This window comes from Tamandua tetradactyla, chromosome 11 (genome assembly GCF_023851605.1).
Source record: "Tamandua tetradactyla isolate mTamTet1 chromosome 11, mTamTet1.pri, whole genome shotgun sequence".
NCBI lineage: Eukaryota > Metazoa > Chordata > Mammalia > Pilosa > Myrmecophagidae > Tamandua > Tamandua tetradactyla.
Window position 1 is genome coordinate 91920780 of NC_135337.1, and position 19139 is coordinate 91939918.

General features: G+C 46.1%; 1 protein-coding gene and 1 long non-coding RNA gene across 4 annotated transcripts; both read right to left on the reverse strand.

The window, feature by feature from the left end:
• Window positions 1–2511: 2511 nt before the first annotated feature.
• UBL5 (ubiquitin like 5) lies at window positions 2512–4217 on the reverse strand. Its single transcript, XM_077121894.1, has 5 exons — window positions 4092–4217; window positions 3589–3655; window positions 3331–3414; window positions 3137–3174; window positions 2512–2645 (listed from the first exon to the last, which is right to left on the reverse strand). The coding sequence occupies exons 2-5, from the start codon at window positions 3642–3644 to the stop codon at window positions 2602–2604; spliced, it is 222 nt and encodes a 73-aa protein (XP_076978009.1). The 5' UTR covers window positions 3645–3655; window positions 4092–4217; the 3' UTR covers window positions 2512–2601.
• Window positions 4218–6643: 2426 nt separating this feature from the next.
• LOC143650732 (uncharacterized) lies at window positions 6644–19136 on the reverse strand. 3 transcript variants are annotated; one of them, XR_013159653.1, is made up of 5 exons: window positions 18934–19136; window positions 17464–18232; window positions 15148–15364; window positions 14247–14510; window positions 6644–12039 (listed from the first exon to the last, which is right to left on the reverse strand). It is a non-coding gene; the product is annotated as an uncharacterized LOC143650732 (long non-coding RNA). The 3 variants fall into 3 exon arrangements; XR_013159652.1 differs by having other exon boundaries at window positions 6644–10463; window positions 11390–12039; window positions 14247–15364; XR_013159651.1 differs by having other exon boundaries at window positions 14247–15364.
• Window positions 19137–19139: the final 3 nt, after the last annotated feature.

Below are 19139 nucleotides of genomic sequence, written 5' to 3' on the forward strand. Positions count from 1 at the left end.
CATGGTGATGTCTTCTGGTTTCCTGTTCAGGCCTCTTCTTCATGAAGCTCCCTGGGGGCGTTCTTCATCTGCTCTGTTGCTCTCCTATCATCTTCCTTGCTCTCCCATTGTTCTCATTCTCCCGTTGTTCTGAAACTTTCTCCAAAATGTCTCCTCTTTTATAGGATTCCAGTAAACTAATCAAGACCTACATAGATGGGTGGCAACACGGCTCCATCTAATCAAGTTTAATTGCTTGAGTCATAGCTCCAAGGAGATAACATAATCAAGTTTCCAATCTACAGTACTTAACAGGGACTGGAAGGAACTGTTGCCCCCATGACACTGACTAGGATTAAAACATGGCATTTCTAGGGTATATGGGGTGCATGGGTACTTTAATGGTTAGAATGCCTGCCTTTCATGTGGGAGACCTGGGTTCAATTTCCGGACCATGCACTCCCCCTCCCCCCCCAAAAAAAATCTAGGGTATACAAATCCTTTCAAATCAGCTCAGCAGCATTATGCACAATTGCCAAAAGAAGGAAGCAACCCAAATGTCCACCAACAGTTGAATGGCCAAACAAAATGTGGTACACACCTACAATGCAATTTTATTAGCCATAAAAAGGAATAAAGTTCTGATATGTGATAACATGGAAGATATTTGAAGTCATCATGTTGAGTGAAATATGCCAGGCATAAAAGAACAAATACTGTATGATCTGACTGATTTTAAACAAATTAGAATAAGCTAACTCGGAGTCAGAATCTAGTCAGAATGTGGCAGGAGTGGGGAAGGGAATAAGAAGTTAATATTGCTTAATTGGTACATTCTGTTTGGTGTGATGGAAAAGTTTTGGTAAAAGATGGTGAAGATGGTAGCATAATATTGTGAATATAATTAACAGCATAAAATAATACATCTGAATAATGTTAAAAGGGAAAACTTTAAGTAATATATATATATGTTATTAGCATAAAAATTAAAACCAAACAACCTACAGAACTGTGCAACACAAACAGTGAATCCTAAAGTAAACTATGGACCATAGTTAATAGTACAATTTAATATTCTCTCAACAACTGTAACAAAGTTACCACATTAATGCCAAATGCTAATAACGGGTGTAGGTATATGGGAATTCTGTATTTTCTGCATAATTTTCTTTAAACCTACAACTTCTCTAATTAAAAGCACAAAAGAAAGAAAAAAGATCTCAACTTGGGAGAATGCAGGTGAGGAGAGGGATCTTTATTTTTAGCCTGCACACATTTCTGCTGATCTGAAATTAACAAGGACTCACCTTGTTAAGCCTGTTATGTAATTCTAAAAATCCTGCTACTTTTAAATAGACAAGTTAGGAAACTGAACAGGAGTAAAGAGTGAGGGTACCAGGAAAAAGACATTTCTGACATGTCAGGAAAAAGAGGAATCCCAGAGACAGAAGAAAAGAAGCCAAAGGAGTGGGAGGGCATAAGAGACCAGAGAGACAGATCACCTGCAATGACCTACAGGCCGGCATCATCCCACTAGGAGGGAGGTCCACCCCCACCCCCACCCCCACGAACCTGAGCAGGCAAAGGCCGAGGCTGGGTGGACTGTGGGAAGGGGTACACCAGGGAAGTGAACGTGAACATAAGGGAGATCAAAGGGGATGATAAGAGAGAACTAACCGAGCAAGGCTCTGGGTGAGGCTCTCGAGGATGGGCTCCAGAATGAGGCTCGGCCCAAGTCCCTCTACTGTGGCTAAGCTGTGTGGCCCAAGGAACAGGGATATGGTGTTCGGTGTCCTGTCCACTTAAGTCTGTAGGAAAAAGGCTGAGGATGGCTAATAACACTATGCACCAGGAATCTTGCTGTTTTATTTGCATTATCTCATTGTGACGTTGGTGCCGTCAAAGCACCCTTTTTAGTAAAGGAAATCAGAGAGTTTGGTTTCCCTGAATACCACTGCTGATGGTCAGGCAAAATTCAAACCCAGTCAGTCTGAGCTCTTGTAGTCTGGGTCACACTGCCTCCCTCTATTCATTATGATCTCATTTTTGTTGTCCAAAGACGTGCCACGAACTGTGAATGTTTCAACACAGTTTATCTCATATATGCTTCACAACATGTCAATAAAGTAAACATTAGCAGTTGCAGTTTTTGGATAAGGAAACAAAGATTTAGGGAGGTTAAGAATGTGCCCAGGGTCAGACAGCTTTTGGTGGCAGGGCTGGATTCCATTCCTTGTCTGTCTGAAAGTCCAGAGCTCCTATTTTTAACCACTACATGTACTGTCCCCACTCAGAGGCTTCCTGGTCTATTAGGGTGACCATAATCCCGGGCCTTGGCCCTCAGAGGCTCACTCAAGCCCCAGAGCTCTGGGCTTCCACTCAGGCTCCCAGTCTGCTGGCTTACCTTTCCTAGTTGATCCAGTCTAGTGACAACTCTTACTGAGCAACTGGGTGCTGAGAGCAGTGATAACCAGGCGGACACCAGCCCTCCCTTCATCAGACAGCTCTCACATGAAGATGGCAACACCAAAGCAGCATCTAAGTTTTTATTAATGTTTTTAAAATCAAGCTCCATATGATTGGAGGGGGAAGGGGAGGAGGGCAGGGAGAAGGAATTCTGCTCTATTGGTAATAAAGTTCCAGGTTCATCCCATCGTGGATTTCATCTGAAGTAAAGGTGTTAAGGAATTTTCATTAAGGGTCCCATCTCCCACCCCACCCACCCACTCATAGCTGGGTCAGGATGGCCTACCGGCTCAGGCCAGGCGAAGGAAGTTAATTTCGGACTGGGCCATTTAGATTTGAAGAGAATCCCGAATATAATGAACACAAGAGTTTGTGCTCCTTTAGAACAGACATGCTAGGGTCTCATTCCACCCTGGCCTCCTGTTCAACACTCAGGTGAAACAAGGATGTCTGTTGTGCTCAGTAATAAATATTCTGAACCTTAAAAGTGTCAACATATTTCCCCAGCCAACCATCCCCCTCTTTCTTCAACAAAACAATTACATGGCTACCACTCTCTAAATGCCTACCATGCCACATACTAAGTTAAACACTTCATGGTAACCATTTCCTTTATTAGACTTTGCAACCGAACATGGAGAACCAGGTCTGGGTATGCAGACCCTTTCTCAAGAAGTCACACAAAGGATACAGTCTCCCAGACACACGTGGTCCTTGAAAATCGTGTACCTATGGGATAGAAAGACCTTTCAGAGAGGAGTCTGGGGAGGCCCTTCACCCTGGAGGAAGGCCGGGGAAGCCCTGCCTAGGAGAAAGGGCAGTCTGCCTCAAACCAAAATTTAGAAGCCTAGTACTGTCCAAGCCCCAGCTCTATCACTGACTCACCACTTCTTCAGGACAATCTTGTTCCAACGGGTGCCAGTTTGGGCTGCTATCAGCTTCTTCAGGTCCCCGATGGTGTCATCGGTGCTGGGGGCAGAGGAGTTAAGGAAAATGGAAGGAGGTGGTAGGAGGAGAAAGAAACATTCCAGGGTGCCAGGACCCCATTTGCTCCCTTCCCGGGGTTAAATAACCCCACCCCACAACACAGATTGAGTATCAAGCAGCCCCAGGGACCCATGCCTTTCGGCCGCCAGAGGATACTTGCACTTAACGCGGACCTTCTTCCCCAGACGGTCGTTGCAAACAACCTCGATCATTCTGGCTGCAGCTACACAGAACGTGAGGAGGGTGGTATCAGTCAGGATTTCAAGGGTCTCCAGTTCCCCAAGCCCGTACATTCTCAGTCACTGAGAGTCTTTTTTTTTTTTTTTTTTTTTTGTCATGGGCAGGCTCCAGGAATCGAACCCGGTCTCTGGCATGGCAGGCAAGAACTCTGCCACTGAGCCACCATTGCCCTTCCCCCAGTCACTGAGTCTTGAATTCACTCCCCGGCTTCCCTGGATCTGAGTCCTTCCGGGCCCTAAGTCCCGCATCTCAGGCCCGGAAATCTCCGGTAGCCGCGCCTCCGCCTCTCCAGGAGGCCAAAATACCCATCCTCGGGGTTCCCCGGCCCCCGGCCTTGCTTCTCGCGAGGCCGCGGGCCCTCGGCGGCCGAGTCCTATCAATTACCCCCAGCCCCGGGCCCCTCCACCCTACCGACTTACCTAGGATCGCCTCGAACCTGCCGACGCCACAACCTCCTCGCTCGAACGCCGCGGCCCGATTAGACGCTGGAAACCGGAAGCGGAAGTGGGCGGCCGGAAGCGCGCTCCGCCCCTGTAGCCAGCCGTCCGCTGCCGGGGCGTTAACTTAGGGTTCCCTGGCGCCGCCTCTGGGCCTGGGAGGCCGGGCAAGGGTTGCTCTGTTATCTGTACATAGGGCCAAGGCGGGGGTCCCGGCCCGTGCGAGACCGAGGAAGGGGCCTGGAGGGAGAGTCAGAGGCCAGGGGCCCACGCACAGCCGGTTGGGAGATCCCCTCAGCCCGGTGGGGAAGCCTTTTCCTGCAGCTTGAGGGCTATGGCAAGCAGGGGTCGGCCCTGCGGTCATCCCGTCCAATCCCCTGCCTCCATTCGGGGCTGGGCCTCTTAAGCGTTATTCGCTGACCACTCCTCTCCGGCTGTCGCGTCCCCACCCCCTGCCTGCTTCTCCTGACACCTGGTTTGCAGACTAGTCAGCCCGCGACGGAGCCGCCGAACCCCGGCCTACGTAACTGCGCTGATACGCTGGGGTGCTCTCTGCACAGCTGGGCCAGCTGCCCGTCGCCCCCTGCCACGGCCGCGACAAGGCTGGAAGCTGCACAATTGAAAGAAAAAAATCACCCTGGCCTGTTTCTTCAAGGAAGGTCACCCCCGCCTTGCTGGGACCAGTTTGTACGAGATCCCAGCCTTGCCTTTCAACCACACGGTAGCGCCTGGGCTGAACTGGTTCAGGTTCCCCAGGACTGTGGGGCACAGGGCCCGTCCACACACACGCACATATCCCCCAGTTCAACCTATCGGCTGACGATGGAACCTTCTCAACAGACAGGGTTCTCCCAGTTTGGCAGCCTAAAAGGGATTCACTCTGAAAAGGAGACACTCTGAGGACCTTCCCCACTAGGATGTGAGATCCCGGGGAGTACCTGCGAGCCATCCTGCAGAAAGGGCACACGCTCTGCGACCCTATTCTGAGACTGCCCGACGTAGAAAGCTGGCCCGAGAGGTCCCACCACAGTCATGTGCCCAGGGGCCTTCCTGCCCCAGAACTTTGCTTCCTTGTTCCTTTTGCAGAGTCGGCTTGTATAGGTCAGGGAATCTGAATGGAAAACTCAGAAAGCACAGGCTTTAGACCCAAACGAATGAGTTGAAATCCCAAGCTCACCCGGTAATGTTAAGCTGTATAGACTCCAGCAAGACACTTCCCCTTTCAGAATTTCATTTTCCTCATCTGTGGAAAGGGCATACCAATTTTCCCACCCTAGGATTGTGTAAGCATCGGCAATCCGTGATCACGTCTGTCTAAGCCCCTGGACCAGCCTGAGATGGTCTTCTAAGAGTTTGCAATAGAACAGCTGAGGGGAGAGGGGAAATTGGAAGGTCAAGGGTAACCCAAGGAGACTGAGGAAGTTTGGAAGGAGCACCTTCTTTGCACTCAACGTGGAAATACTGGGTCACACAAGGTGTTGATAATGGTTACCATTACATGGTGGGATTGCTGAGAGTCTCATTTCTCCCTTTTTTTGTGCTTTTGGTGTCTTTTCAGATTTCTACATTGAATGGATATTACTTTTGAAATAAAGGGGGAGGGGATAGAATTGTTACTTTTTAACAAAGGGCTCTAATTTCTCAATGTTTGATTCAAAGATAGTGCAAGCACAGAACATGATAGTGAGTTGTGGGCTGGGGGAGATTGGAAAGAGGTGGAGGGGGTGCTGCAGCTGAGAGAGGAGGAAAATAAAATCTGGGATTACTGGGAGTGGGCTCTATGGGGAGTGGATCTGTTGAGGGGAAGGTGCTCAGCTGGGCTGAGCTATCCTGGGAAAAGGGTGGGGAGCCACGGGGAGTCCCTGGACTAGGCTGTTTTGATGCATGGTCCCTCTCCCCTGTATCCAGGAAGGAAGAGTAGGGGCCTCAGGAGGCAGGCTTCCTTCCCTGATGTGATCCCTCCCCACCACCCTAGGTAATTATGATTCGGAACTAAAGGGTTGTCCAGTGACAACCCATTGAGGAGCCCAAGCAACAACACTCTCTGTTGGGACAGTGGGAGAATCTGCTGTCAGATCTGCTCCTTTTTGGTGAGAGGTAGTGATCCCACAAGGAAGAATTGTGGGTCAAAATTCAAGGAGCAATCTGGGCAGGTCCCCTTTTCCCCCTTGTTTCCTGACCCAGAAGGAGATTGTAGGTGGGGTTCCTTGTCTCTCACTTGATGACCACCTTGCCCTCCACTCTTCTGCTGGGGGTGGGCAGGAGAGGATTCTTAGGAACCTCCTGTAATTGACCTGGACACCTGCATGCTGAACTTAAAGACATTGTCCCCACCCAAGAGCTCACGGGGGAGGAAATAATCTTAGGGGTGGAAGGAAATTGCTCAAGAGGTCCCATCCCCACACATCTGAGCATCGCAACAGGCTTTGGAGATATAGCAAAGAGCAAGACCGACCTGCCATGCCAGAATTCAGTCTGACAGAGGAAGACAAATGAATTGGTCAGTACGAAAGGGTGGCAAGTGCTGGGGAGGCACCGGCCCAGCATGATGCTGAAGCTTTCCAGCAGGACTTGCCGCCATGGGGGACTGGGGGCGAGGCTCAGGTGCTGGTGTCAGAAAGACCTGGGCTTGTGGCCCTGGTAAGTGACTTGACCTCTGAACTTAAGCTGCCGCCTGCAGTATTGATCATGTAGGGTTATGAAAATTAAATTAGGTAATACTGGTAAAACATAGCGTGGTGCTTGGCACACAGCTCTCAGTAATAGGAGTTCTTTTGTATTTTTATTCTTTCATCAGCAAATTTAGGAACCATTTCCTGACTTCTCCAACTGAAATCCACTCCCATCTCACTGGCCAGAAGCATGTCCCAGGGCCTGCACTACCTGCCAGGGAGGCTAGGAGAGTGTTAAGCTTTTCCAGGTTGTAGAGAAATGGGGCGAGGGAGAAGGAAAGGAATTGGAAATGGGTGTTGGTAAACCAAAAGTGGCCTCCCTGTGGCTCTGTTGAGAGAATTGACTGTATTCCTGCCCCTGGCCCCCACCCCAGTCTTGAAAACCCTCTCCTTTCTAAAAGAAATGTCTCCCCAAATGATGTTTGCATCCAACACTAACCTCAGCTGCTTTAAATTCTAAGCCATTTCTAAGAACATATTGCCCCCAGCAGACCTCACATGCATTTTGCAGTCCCAGATTCCAAGTTTTTAAAAGACATGCAAAAGAAACCTCCAGCATCACAGTAAATTGAGGGGAGAGAGAACCTTAGAAAGGGAAGCATAATTCTTTGAGGTGAATGGGCACATATTCTATGCCAGACACAATTTTAGGCACTGGGGACAAAGTGATGAAAAAGGTAAGAGGTCTCACTTGAGATCACAGGTTTACTTTGAAAAGCAAAGGATGTAGTGCATGTGAAAATCTCATAAGTTATTTTTGCTGTTAAAAAAGAAGTAGACGTTGATAGCTTTCATGGAGCTTAAAGTGTAGTGGGGATGGGATGGGGGAGAAACAATGAAAACACAGACTGTATTAGCTTGGTTAGTGAGGAGTGAGGGTAAAGCAGGTAAGGGGCTAGCGAGCAACAGAGCCTGCTATTTTGATGTCATGTCTAAGGAAGTTGCCTGAGAAGAAATGTTTAAATGGAGAGTGGAATGAAGTTAAGGGATCAAGCTATGAGGATATCTTGGAAAAGCAACCCAGAAGAGAAAGACTGCTCAGTGTAGGATATTGAGGGGAATATAGCACATTGAGTTATATGCCTCAGGGCAAACACATTCTCAATCTTAATCTGTTCCTGTGGGCATGACCCCATTGTAAATAGGTCATTTGAAGATGTTATCTTTTGTTTAAGGTGTGACCAATTGGATCAGGATGGGTCTTAAACTGATAATTGGAGGGAGGTCACAGGGAGGGACTGGAACCAGGAAGTCAGTGGAACCCAGAAGAGAAAGGCAAAGACATTGCTATGGGAAAGCCAAGGAACCTAAGGATTGCTGGTCAAGCCAGAATGCAACCGACCAGGAAGGAAGCAAGCCTTCCAACCTCTGAAACTGGGAGCCGATAAATTCCTGTTGTTTAGCCAACCCACTGTGGTATTTGTCATCACAGCTGGGAAACTAAGACAGCAAGTAAAGGAGAATCAGAAATAACAGAAGGAGAAGGAAGGAGAAGATAAAGCTGGAGCAGTAGTGAGGTGCTGGAAAGGCACTGAAAAAATATGGGTTTCCCATCAAAATATTTCTTCTGATTTAAAATATGTAGTTGCCCTGTCTTCAAAAAAAGTAAGGAATAAAGACGTATGAAGATAAGGTCCTTTATATATAAAATGAAACCCAATAAATTGTTTGCACTTTATTAGGTATCTATATCTATGTATCTAATGGGCTCAAACTATAGCCCATGTTCTCTATACTTTTTTTTTTTCCACAATATACCTGGAGCTGGTTCCACCACACCACACAAAGACTTACCTTATTCTTTTGGAAACCGTGAAATCCTAGAAGTGGGATTTGTGGATCCAACTGAAGATGCATTCTGGTATTGACAAACTGCCTTCAAAGAGTCTACATCAATTCTGCCCATTTGTGGTGTTTGAGAGGGTCTGTTTACCAATCCAAAGCAATAGTTATGTTATTATAACAGTCAACTAAATCTTCATGAATAGCAGGTACCCACCTTTGCTCATCTATCCACACTGGGACTGAAGAGAACCTACATCCCAACATTAACCTAGTGACATGAGACCTGTCCTCTGAAATCGCTATCTGGTAAGTGCTCGATTTCTTTGTTTACATTAGATTTTCTCTTTTCTGCAGCACCCATCTGTCTTCTTTGGGTATAGGCATAGTCCCAACACCTAATTGTTCCTTTAAATGCTATTTTAGTTTCCTTGTTGCTCAAGCAAATACCATACAATGGGTTGGTTTGAACAATAGATATTTAGTGGCTTCCAGTTTTGACTCTGGGAGAAGTGGAGTCAAGGCATCATCAAGGCAGTGTTTTCTTCCCGGAGGCTGGCTTTCCAGGACTAGCTGCTGGTGATCCTTGCTCCCGGTCTCCTCTGTCACATGACAATGCACATGGCCGCCTCTACTTTCTCTTCTGGGTTCCTTTGGCTTTCTGCTTCTGGCTGCTTCCTCTGTGTCTTTTTTTCCTCTCTCTGTGACCTTCCTTAATTGCCTTCAGTAATTGGATTAAGATCCTTCCTGGGTCACATCTTACTGAACTAACCTCATCACGAGGCCTTTTTACAAGGATTCATACCCACGGGAGTGGATTAAGTTTAAGAACATGATTTTCTGGGGTACACAGGACCAAACCAACACAAATGTGAACAGCCCTATAATTCTGAACTTGTGATGATATCTCGGAGCTGCTCTATAGTTAACTGGTGCTGGAATATACAAGGGAGTGCCTCTGAGAGCTTTGTGGGATTTTTTTCCCCCTTGTAATAAAGTATTAAGAGCAATCTAAATCTGTATTTTAACAAGCAGCATGCTTATTTAAAAAAAAAATGTAAATGTGACTCAAAGTAATTGAAAGAGTCACTTCCGTAACTAGGGAAGCAAGGAAGTGTATGTGACTAGAAATACATTGGCTAGAATATCTCCTTTCAGTGGCATTCAGTACCAAGATCAGGTGCTCTAGAAAATGTAAGTTTTAAGTTCTTTGTGGGAAACACAGCCCAGTCCTTCTCTGGTGCTTGCTTCACGTGGAAAGCATGTATCCACGTGTGTTTTTCTTTCACTTTCATAGCTGCCTGGGTGATCAATAACCCTTGAAAGGGTTCCTCCTAATGTGGTGTGTTAGTTAGATTCAGTTGTCAACTTGGCCAGGTGAACGTACCCAGTTTTGTTGCTGCGGACATGAGCCAACGGCACGTGAACCTCATCTGTTGCTAATCACATCTGCAGTCGGCTAGGAGGCGTGTCTGCTGCAGTGAGTGACGTTTGACTTAATTGGCTGGTGCTTAAATGAGAGAGCGCAATGTAGCGCAGCCTAAGCAGGTTGGTATTCTTCATCTCAGAACTCACAGCTCAGCCTAGGCCTTTGGAGATGCAGAAAGAAATCACCCCGGGGAAAGTTGTTGGAACCCAGGGCCTGGAGAGAAGGCCAGCAGAGACCATCCTGTGCCTTCCACGTAAGAAAGAACCTCAGTGGAAAGTTGGCTGCCTTTCCTCTGAAGAACTAACAAAATAAATCCCCTTTTATTAAAAGCCAATCCTTCTCTGGTGTGTTGCATTCCAGCAGCTAGCAAACTAGAACACATGGTAAAGCCTGTCTCCCCTCCAGGACACCGTTAAATAGACAAAGTCACAATTGATAGAGGTGGCAGATCTCCTTTAAGTCCCGGAGTTTCTAGGAAAGAGAGAAACCCTTTTAGGTATTGGACATGATTCTGAGAAGTTTCCATTCAGTCAGGCACAGGAAGGGTATCAGACCCAAATTCACAGGCCTGCCAAATGCAAATTCAAAGGGAAAGAGCCTATGCTTGCTTTTACCGGAGTTGCTCTACTTTTCGACAAGGCTAGTGGTAAAGCTCTAGGCCATTTTAATTTAGGAGACTGCTGAATTTTGACCATCGAGCTTTCTAGAGTATGATTAATACACTCTACTTGTCCAGGGGTCTGAGGTTTAAAGGGAGCTACAAACGTTTGCATAATTTCTAGACAATGGCAGAAACAAAATGAATTCCTCTGATTTAATATTCTCTGCTACCCCAACAGTGGGGATCATGTATATTAAGAAAGCCTTTACCATGGTCTGAGCAGTACTCTTGAAAAAGAGAAACAACTTTAGGCCCTCTGGACATTATACACGCTGTAACTAGCCAAAATTTCTTACCTCTTGCTCTCCTTAGCTCTGTGAAACCCTCCAGTCCCAAGCAGAGTTGGCCAGGGAAGACTCTGTGTTTATGTTGGGAGTAGCCTTTAAAGGATTTTGCTGACACATAGCACATCATATTTTTAAAATATGCTTTAAGTAATTTCATTTTTTTGTTAGGCGCAGTGAAAGTCTGTGCCTTTAAAAATCTCTTTTACTCAGATGGTTTTGTTGCTGTTACAACAACACTAATAAGCAAATAGGAACTGTATTATAGGAATTTGTTAGGTAATTCCCATAGTCCGGTCACTCTTCTTCTAGTCCCACCCCCCCTCTCTTTTATTTATTTATTTTTAACCAATTTGCCCATTTCCTTTGGTGCAGCATTGTTTTAGTTTGCTAAAGCTGATGAAATGTACCAGAAGTGGGTTGGCTTTTTCAATGGGGATTTATTAACTTACATATTCACAGTTCTGAAGCTGTTGAAAATGTCCAAGTTAAGGCATCAGCAGGTGATGCTTTCTCCCTGAAGACTGGCTCCCTGCAATCTCAGCTTCTCTGTCACATGGTCAGGCACAAGACCACATCTGTTGGTCTCTCCCTTCTCCCCTGGGTTTCTTGCTGCTAGCTTCTGGCGTCAGTGGCTTCCTCTCTGTTTCTGTGGTTTCTCTCTGTTTTCTGTGTGTCTTCTCTCCACTTCTCTGGCTTTTCTCTCTGAGCTTCTCAGGGGCTTTTGTTTTTTTGTCTTCTCTCTCTTTTATCCCCTTATAAAGGATTCCAGTAAGAAGATTAAGACCCACCCTGATTGCAGTGGGTCACATCTCAATTTAAGATCCTCTTCACCAAAAGATCCTACTTCAATGGGTCCATATTCACAACAGGTCTACACCCACAGGAAAGGATTGGCTTTAAGAACATGATCTTTTCTGGTATACACAGAACTTCAAACCATTACCAGCATGCTTTTGAAAATGAACAGAAGTTTCATTTTTTTATTCAAAATTGTGGCTTTTAAGTTTTGGGGTTTGCCATATTTTAAAAGTGACTTCTGCAGCTTTGTCAGCAATATCATCATTTCCATTAGCAATTTTTTCATTTTGCCCTGCAGGAGCTGTTGAAAGACAGATCAGAGTTGAGTTTGCAAGTGACAGTATTTATTGGGACACGGAAAGTTTGTCTGTAGGAAGGAAGCCAAACCACTTGCAAAAAAAAAAAAGGAAGCACTTTGAACTTCTAGGGATAGGAAGCGATTTTTGCAAACATAAAAAGGAAGTTAGCGTGACTCCTGTTGATTAGACAGGGGGTTGTTTGTCTTATAGGGCTGGGTTTAGGGCAGGAGACCTTTATTGTGTACTGGGTCAAATGTAATGAACTAGGGGTTTGACTGGCTCTTTGGGTCTGCCGCTTTAGTGGGGATTTCCCATTTCAAGATATCAAGAGGTAGTTTAACAAGGAAGCAGAGCATAAGCTATATTTTGTTTTTGTTTTTGCTTGTGTTTTTTTGGGGGGGGGTTGCTCTGTGAGGTTATATAATTTTATCAGAGCTGTACAATGGGTTACTTATGTCTTTGTAGATGTTTCCCATGAGATATTTTGTTTTTTCATCAGAATCAAGAATCTCTTTTTCCAAATTTGCTCTTGCATGATAGACATCAAATACTTATTTATTAATATATACATATTCACTTTAAGTTCAGAATCAAGAATTGCTGCTCAAGTAATTGCTATTTCTGTTTATGCGGACTGAATTTTGGATAAAACATAAGCTTTCAAAATTTCCTAAGTCATCACAGCATGGGAAACCTTAAGAGGGCCACTTAAACCATAAAAGGCCACTTAAACCTTAAGAGGGCCACTTAACATCATCAAATATACATAATGAACAGAAATAGGCTGGTTTTAAATGTGCTGGCTCCTAGCTTGCAACGTTTTGCAGCCTTCAGCTGACAACAGATGTCCTCAATATTGTACCTTGGTTTGGCAATCTTGCAATTTTCTTAGCAAGGACTTATTCTCTGGTAAAGCAAGGAATTGTCCTAAAGTCAGTGTATCAGTTTTACATTGCCCTTTAGTTTCCAAGGCTACCATTAAATCATTGACATTTTGAGTAGTTACAGATCCATATGATAGAACAAATTTTTCAAAGTTTTGCTGTAAGTAGGAGAAGAGTTCCAAAACCCTTGAGGAATCCTCTGCTATAAATACTTTATAAATCAAAACAAAATAAAAACTTGTCTGGGCCACCACAGGGACAGAAAGGAAAAAAAAAAACGCAACTAAAAAAAGTAGGATGTGAAATGGTGCCAAAATCTGCATCGTTGCAGGGTCAGGAATTACAGGGGTTAATACAACAACAAAATTATTTTTCTATGGTTTTGAGCAAATCTAGTGATTGACCTTTTTTTTTTTTTTTTTAAATTTACCTTCCTTTTTTATACAGAAGTATGGATGCAGGGTGAATGTTCTAATCAGCCCTTGTTTTAAAAATTATTTTACAACCAGTTTTATTCCTTCTAACTGAATTCCCTACAAAATATATTGTTTTACACATGGCCATGGCTTGTCTTTTAGGGAAGCCATTTTTATTGGTTTTGGACCTCAGATTAAACCAGTGCCATTTTACCCTAAGGCTCCAAATGATGCACTAGTTTTTTGTTTGTTTGTTTGTTTCAGCTAAGGATGCTTTTCCAGCACAGTAGGAGACTGCCTCTCTCTGCCTAATGTTTCAGAAGGCACATGGTAACCAAATCTGATGCCTTTCCACAAAGAGCTCCGCAGACACTGCCTCCAGAATACAGTATGTAGTATCCTTTAAGTTGCACAGCAGTTCTCTCCCCAGGGGGTTTACAGGAGAACCAGGAGAAACTAAGAAAACATATTTCTCAGTCAGAGGACCTATCTGTGTAGAACTTTGGAAGAAAAAGAACAAGTTAGAAATGGAAAGAGGCTAACCCCAAACATCCTGGGTTGACCTATTACCAGATGGAAAGTTAGCACTCTCTGCGGAAATTGAAGCAAGGTAGCCCTAGTATCAATTACTTCCCACTTCCAAGATTCCCGAAGTCTGTCAAGTGTATGCCATTTGTCAGTCACTCCCTAGCTTTCTAGACTTTCTTGATTCCTTTGTTTCTACAATTTCTGAATCCTCCAGGCTCTCTTTCTTCAAATCCTTCAAACACCCTGTTTCAATTTACTAAAGCTGCTGGTATGCAATATACCAGAAATGGGTTGGCTTTTTCAAAGGGGATTTATTAGGTTACAAAGGTACAGTTCTAAGGCCATGAAAATGTCCAAATTAAGGCATCAAGAGGGGGATACCTTCTTTGAGGAAAGGCTGCTGGCATCCGGGGTTCCTCTGTCACATGGGAAAGCACATGATGACATCTGCTGGTCCTTTTCTCCTGGGCTCTGGCTTCAAAATGCCTCTCTCAGTTTCTATGATTCTTTTTTTTCTCCTAGAGCATTTTCTTTCTCTATATGTCCTTCTCTTGGTATCATGCCTCTCCAAATGTCTCTGAGCTCTCTCCGAAATTTCTCTGCCTTTTATCCTCTCATATAGAACTCCAGCAAGGGGATTATGACCTATTTGGAATGGGCTGGGTCACATCTCCACGGAAACAACCTTAACAAAAGGCCCCACCCACGACAGGCCTGCACACACAGGGATAGAATAAAAGATCATGGCTTTTCTGGGGTACAAAACAGGTTCAAACCAGCACACTCCACCCTCTGGACCCCCAAAAGACATATTCTTTCCATATGCAAAATACGTTCATTCCATCACAATATCACAAAAGCCTTAAACTGGTTCAGTAACAATATTAAGTAAAGGTTCTTATCAAAATCAGTTACAGGTATGGTTTGTCCTAAGGCAAAATTCTCCTCTAGCTGTGGACCTGTACAACTCAGAACAAGTTATCTGCCCTCAATACACAAAGAAGGAACAGTTACAGGATACACATTCCATTTCCATGGGAAGAAATGGAAGGAAAACAGGGGTCAGAGGTCCCAAACAGCTTTGAAAACCTGCAGGGAAAATTCCACTAGATTTCAAAGTCTGAGAGTCAGCTGCAGAAAGACGTTTTATCCTCAGGGCTTGAGAGAATGGCAGACCCAACCTCTCTAAGGGCTTACACAGCAGCTCTGCTCTCTTTAACACTGCGGTGAGGGTTCTAACATTTCCAAGCATTGGGGAGACCATCTTGTTCTCCTTTCTAACCTCTTCAAGCATTTGGGAGGCACCTGGACTCTCTGCCATCTGCAGGGCACAGGCTCACACTTTCAGAACAGTGTGGTCATGGCCAGGCTCTCCCCAATCACTGGGGAATGTGCTCCACCCTCACTGAGGCCTGGGGCAGCAATACTCTTCCTGAAGAACGAGGTGGCCAACCTTCCCTTAATCCTCCAGGCATCTGAGAGCCCTGAGTTGGCAGCACCTGAAAAACAGAAAGGAAGACCCACCCTCTGCAGACTCTGGGGCAAACTCACCCTCTCCCTGGGCATGGGTAGGTCTGCAATCCTGGCCTGAGGTGCCTGAGCTCCAGGCCTTAGCTTCCATAGTTCTGCCTTTGAAGTAATTCCCCCTGCCTCTGTCCCTTTTAGTCCAGATTTACAGTGGTTCTGTTCAAACAGATCTTGCTAAAAAAATGGGTTGCTTTAGCATGAAGACACAGGGATCTCAACAATCAGACAATAGGATTTCCACAAATCCTTTCAGGATAACTACATTTCCAATCCTGTCTTCTCCTGATATGGCTATCTAGTTAAATCCTCACATGGGGCTCTATTCTCTGAGCACTTGCTTTCCAGAAACTCAGAGTTTTCCAAGCCATCAATTTCTGGTTTCTTTGTGCCCTAGAGTTCAGTTCTTAGTTTATCCTGCCAGTCAGACTGCATTTTCCAAATTTAGTTTGGACATTTCCTCAGCTAGATATCTAAGCTTGTGGCTTTCAAATTCTATCTTCCATCCAACACCAAGACTCAATTTTGCCAAATTCTCTGCCACTTTAGAACAAGGGTTGCTTTTCTTCTAGTTAGCAATGACATATTCAACATTTCTAAGGCTTTAACAGAAGTATTTTTAGAGTCCATATTTCTATCAAGAGTCTCTTCAAAACAATCTAGGCCTTTTCTATTAAGCTTCTTACAATTCTTCCAGAATTTTCCTCTTATCCATTTAAAAAGATGTTCCAGCATGTTTGATATTTACACACTCAGCAGTACCCCACTTCTTTGGTACCAAAATTTGTTTTACTTTGCTAAAGCGGATGGAATGCAATATACCAAAATGGGTTGGCTTTTTCAAAGGGGATTTATTGGGTTACAAATGTACAGTTCTAAGGACAAGAAAATTTCCAGATTAAGGCATCGAGAGGAAGATACCTTCTTTGAGGAAAGGCTGCTGGCATCCGGGGTTCCTCTATCACATGGGAAAGCCCATGGAGATGTTGCTGGTCCTTCTCTCTTGAGCTCTGGTTTCAAAATGGCTCTCTTAGTTTCAGTGGGTCCTTCTTATTTCTCCTGGGGTGTTTTATTTCTCTGCATATCCTTCCCTTGGTTTCATCTCTCTCCAAATGTCCGTGAGTTCTCTCTGAAATGTCTGTGCCTTTTATCCTTTCATACAGGACTTCAGCAAGGAGATTAAGACCCACCGCAAATGCGTTGGGTCACATTTCCATGGACACAACCTAAGCAAAAGGTCCCACCCATAACAGGCCTGCATACACAGAGATGGGTTAAAAGAACATGGGCTTTTCTGGGGTACATAACAGGTTCAAACCAGCCCACACCGATGCCTGTCAATAAAGACACACAGTTTCCCTTCTTCCTTCACTCCTTCCATAACTTAGCCTGTGTGTAGATTATTTCCTTTGCTATAGAGTTCTAAATGTACAGCCAACTCAGAAGGATGTTTTTGTTTGTTGTTGTTAAAGTCAGGTTTGTTGAGGTTTAATTTACAAATAGTAAAATTCACCCCTTTAAAATATACAGCTCTTTGAGTTTTGACATCTTCACGCAGCTGGGTACGCACCTCCACAGTCAAGATACACAACAATTCCTTTACCCCAAACCCTCCCCGGGGTCCCTTTGTTGCAGCCTTTTTTCCAGCCCCTGGCAACTATAAAGCGATTTTCCATCATCATTTTTCCTTTTCCCAAGTGTCATGTAAATAGAATCATACAGTGCATCTGGCTTCTTTCGTTTAGTGTCATGCTTCTGAAATTCATGCATGTAAGGGCTTGCTTCAGAAGAAGTTCATACCTAACCCAGAAGTTTTAATTTCCCCTTTTCTTCTTTGTCTTTCTCTAGATTGTCCTAAACTAAGTAGCTACTGCTAAGATTTGAGTAACTGTCTGTCCGTGCCATCCTATGACCTTTGCCCTCTCAAGAGAGGACAAGACAGCTGAGACAAAGGTGGTGAGGGTTAGAAGGCGATTTTGATCAGCCCTTGGATCTTTGCCAATACCTTTTGAGAAGGTCTGAACAAACCACTGAGGGAATTCAAAGGGGGTGATGGGGGATGGGAATGACTCACCTGTCTTCCGGATAAAGTTTCTGCCGGTTGACCTTTAGCAGAAGGGCTTCAAGTATGGCTGTTAGCAACGCCTCTCTATGGATCTCTAACACCTTAGTTCTTCCATAGTTGCGAATGGGGTGAGAGCTTCCACTGGCTACCAGACCCCTTGATGCTTGATCTTCTGACCCTGACACAAACTGGGTTTGTGTTTACCGCTACAGCATACAGATGTTTTTCTTTTTTAAAACAGCTTTCAAAGTCTCCAATTCCTGCTTTCGTCTCTGTGTGTGCATTAAAAATATCTTTATTGCCATTTTAGACTCTTTGGGGAGTACTTTAGTAAAACCTATTCAAATTTGAACCTCTCATGTCCTTTGAACCATCAAACAGGATTTATTTATTTTACAGAAATAAAAACATAGAATATATACAAGGGAATGCCTGGCCGCAATACTGTGGTAGCCACAAAGCTGGAAGAAACCTGAAGCCTATCAGTATGAATGCTTGAATAAACCATTACTATCCTTACGAATTGCCATGTAAAAAACAGTGCTGTGTGTGTGTATATACATATATCGGTTAAATTAGACATCGTCTGTGGGGAACAATTTGTCAGCATCAATCAAAATGAAAAATTCACATGCCCTTTAAACAACCTGTTTCACTTCTACAAATTTATCCTCGGGCATATGCATCAAAGAGCGTTATTTGGGCGGGTCACGGTGGTGCAGTGGCAGAGTTCTTGCCTGCCATGCCGGAGAGCCGGGTTCGATTCCCTGTGCCTGCCCTACAACAACAAAAAAGCATTAACTAAGAAAGCAGAGACCTCGCTCTGGGCCACGTCCTCAGTTGGTGGCCCCGCCTCCACCCGCCCTTCTCAGCTCCGGCCCCGCGCCCCCCCGCCCCGTCCCCCCACCCCCGCTTTCCAGGCACGGTCCCCGCCCATAGCCCCACCCCCGGCGCTTAGCCGCGCCCCATCCGCGTTTTGGGGCCTTCGTTGTCGGCCCCAGCCCCGCCTAGCGGGAGTAGTCCCCGCCTCCATGCCCGCCCCCGCCCCGCCTCCTGGGAGCGTCCCCGCCCCCAGCCCCGCCCCAGTCCAGCCTTCGATGTAGTTCCCGCCCTGCCCCGCCCTTTCTTCCGGGAGTAGTCCGCGCCCCCAGGCCCGCCTTCCGGGAGTAGCCCCGCCCCACTCCTGCCTCCCGGGAGTAGTCCCCGCCCCTATCCCCGCCCCACTCCTGCCTGCCGGGAGTAGTCCAGGCCCTCAGCCCCGCCTTCCGAGAGTAGCCCCGCCCCAGCCCTGCCTTCCCGGAGTAGTCCCCGCCCCTACCCCCGCCCCAGTCCTGCCTGACGGGAGTAGTCCAGGCCTTCAGCCCCGCCTTCCGCGTGTAGGCCCCGCCCCCACCCGCTCCAGCCCCGCCTTCCGGGAGTAGGTCCCGGCCCCGCTCACCCGGAGTGGCCCCCCACCCCAGCCCCGCCCCAGGCCCGTACTGGGCACCGCGTCCAGCTCCAGTCGCGCTGTCCCCGTTTGGTGGACCGTCCCGGCTCCGACCTTCGCGTCCGGTCGGGACCCCGGGCTGTTCCGGTCCCGACTCGGGGGCTGGTTTGGCCGCGGGGTCCCGGCACGTCCCCGCGAGAGGACAGTCGACCGTCCCCGTCGCTGCCTGGCCACCGCGGCCGCCGCCCTCGCGTCCCTC

Bases quoted from the DNA above. Each gene is read 5' to 3' on its own strand.
- UBL5 (XM_077121894.1), bottom strand. From the start codon at position 3,644: ATGATCGAGGTTGTTTGCAACGACCGTCTGGGGAAGAAGGTCCGCGTT. The intron at 3,415-3,588 runs GTATCCTCTGGC...CTCTGCCCCCAG, and splicing joins AAGGTCCGCGTTAAGTGCAA to CACCGATGACACCATCGGGG. The intron at 3,175-3,330 runs GTGAGTCAGTGA...TCTATCCCATAG, and splicing joins AAGATTGTCCTGAAGAAGTG to GTACACGATTTTCAAGGACC.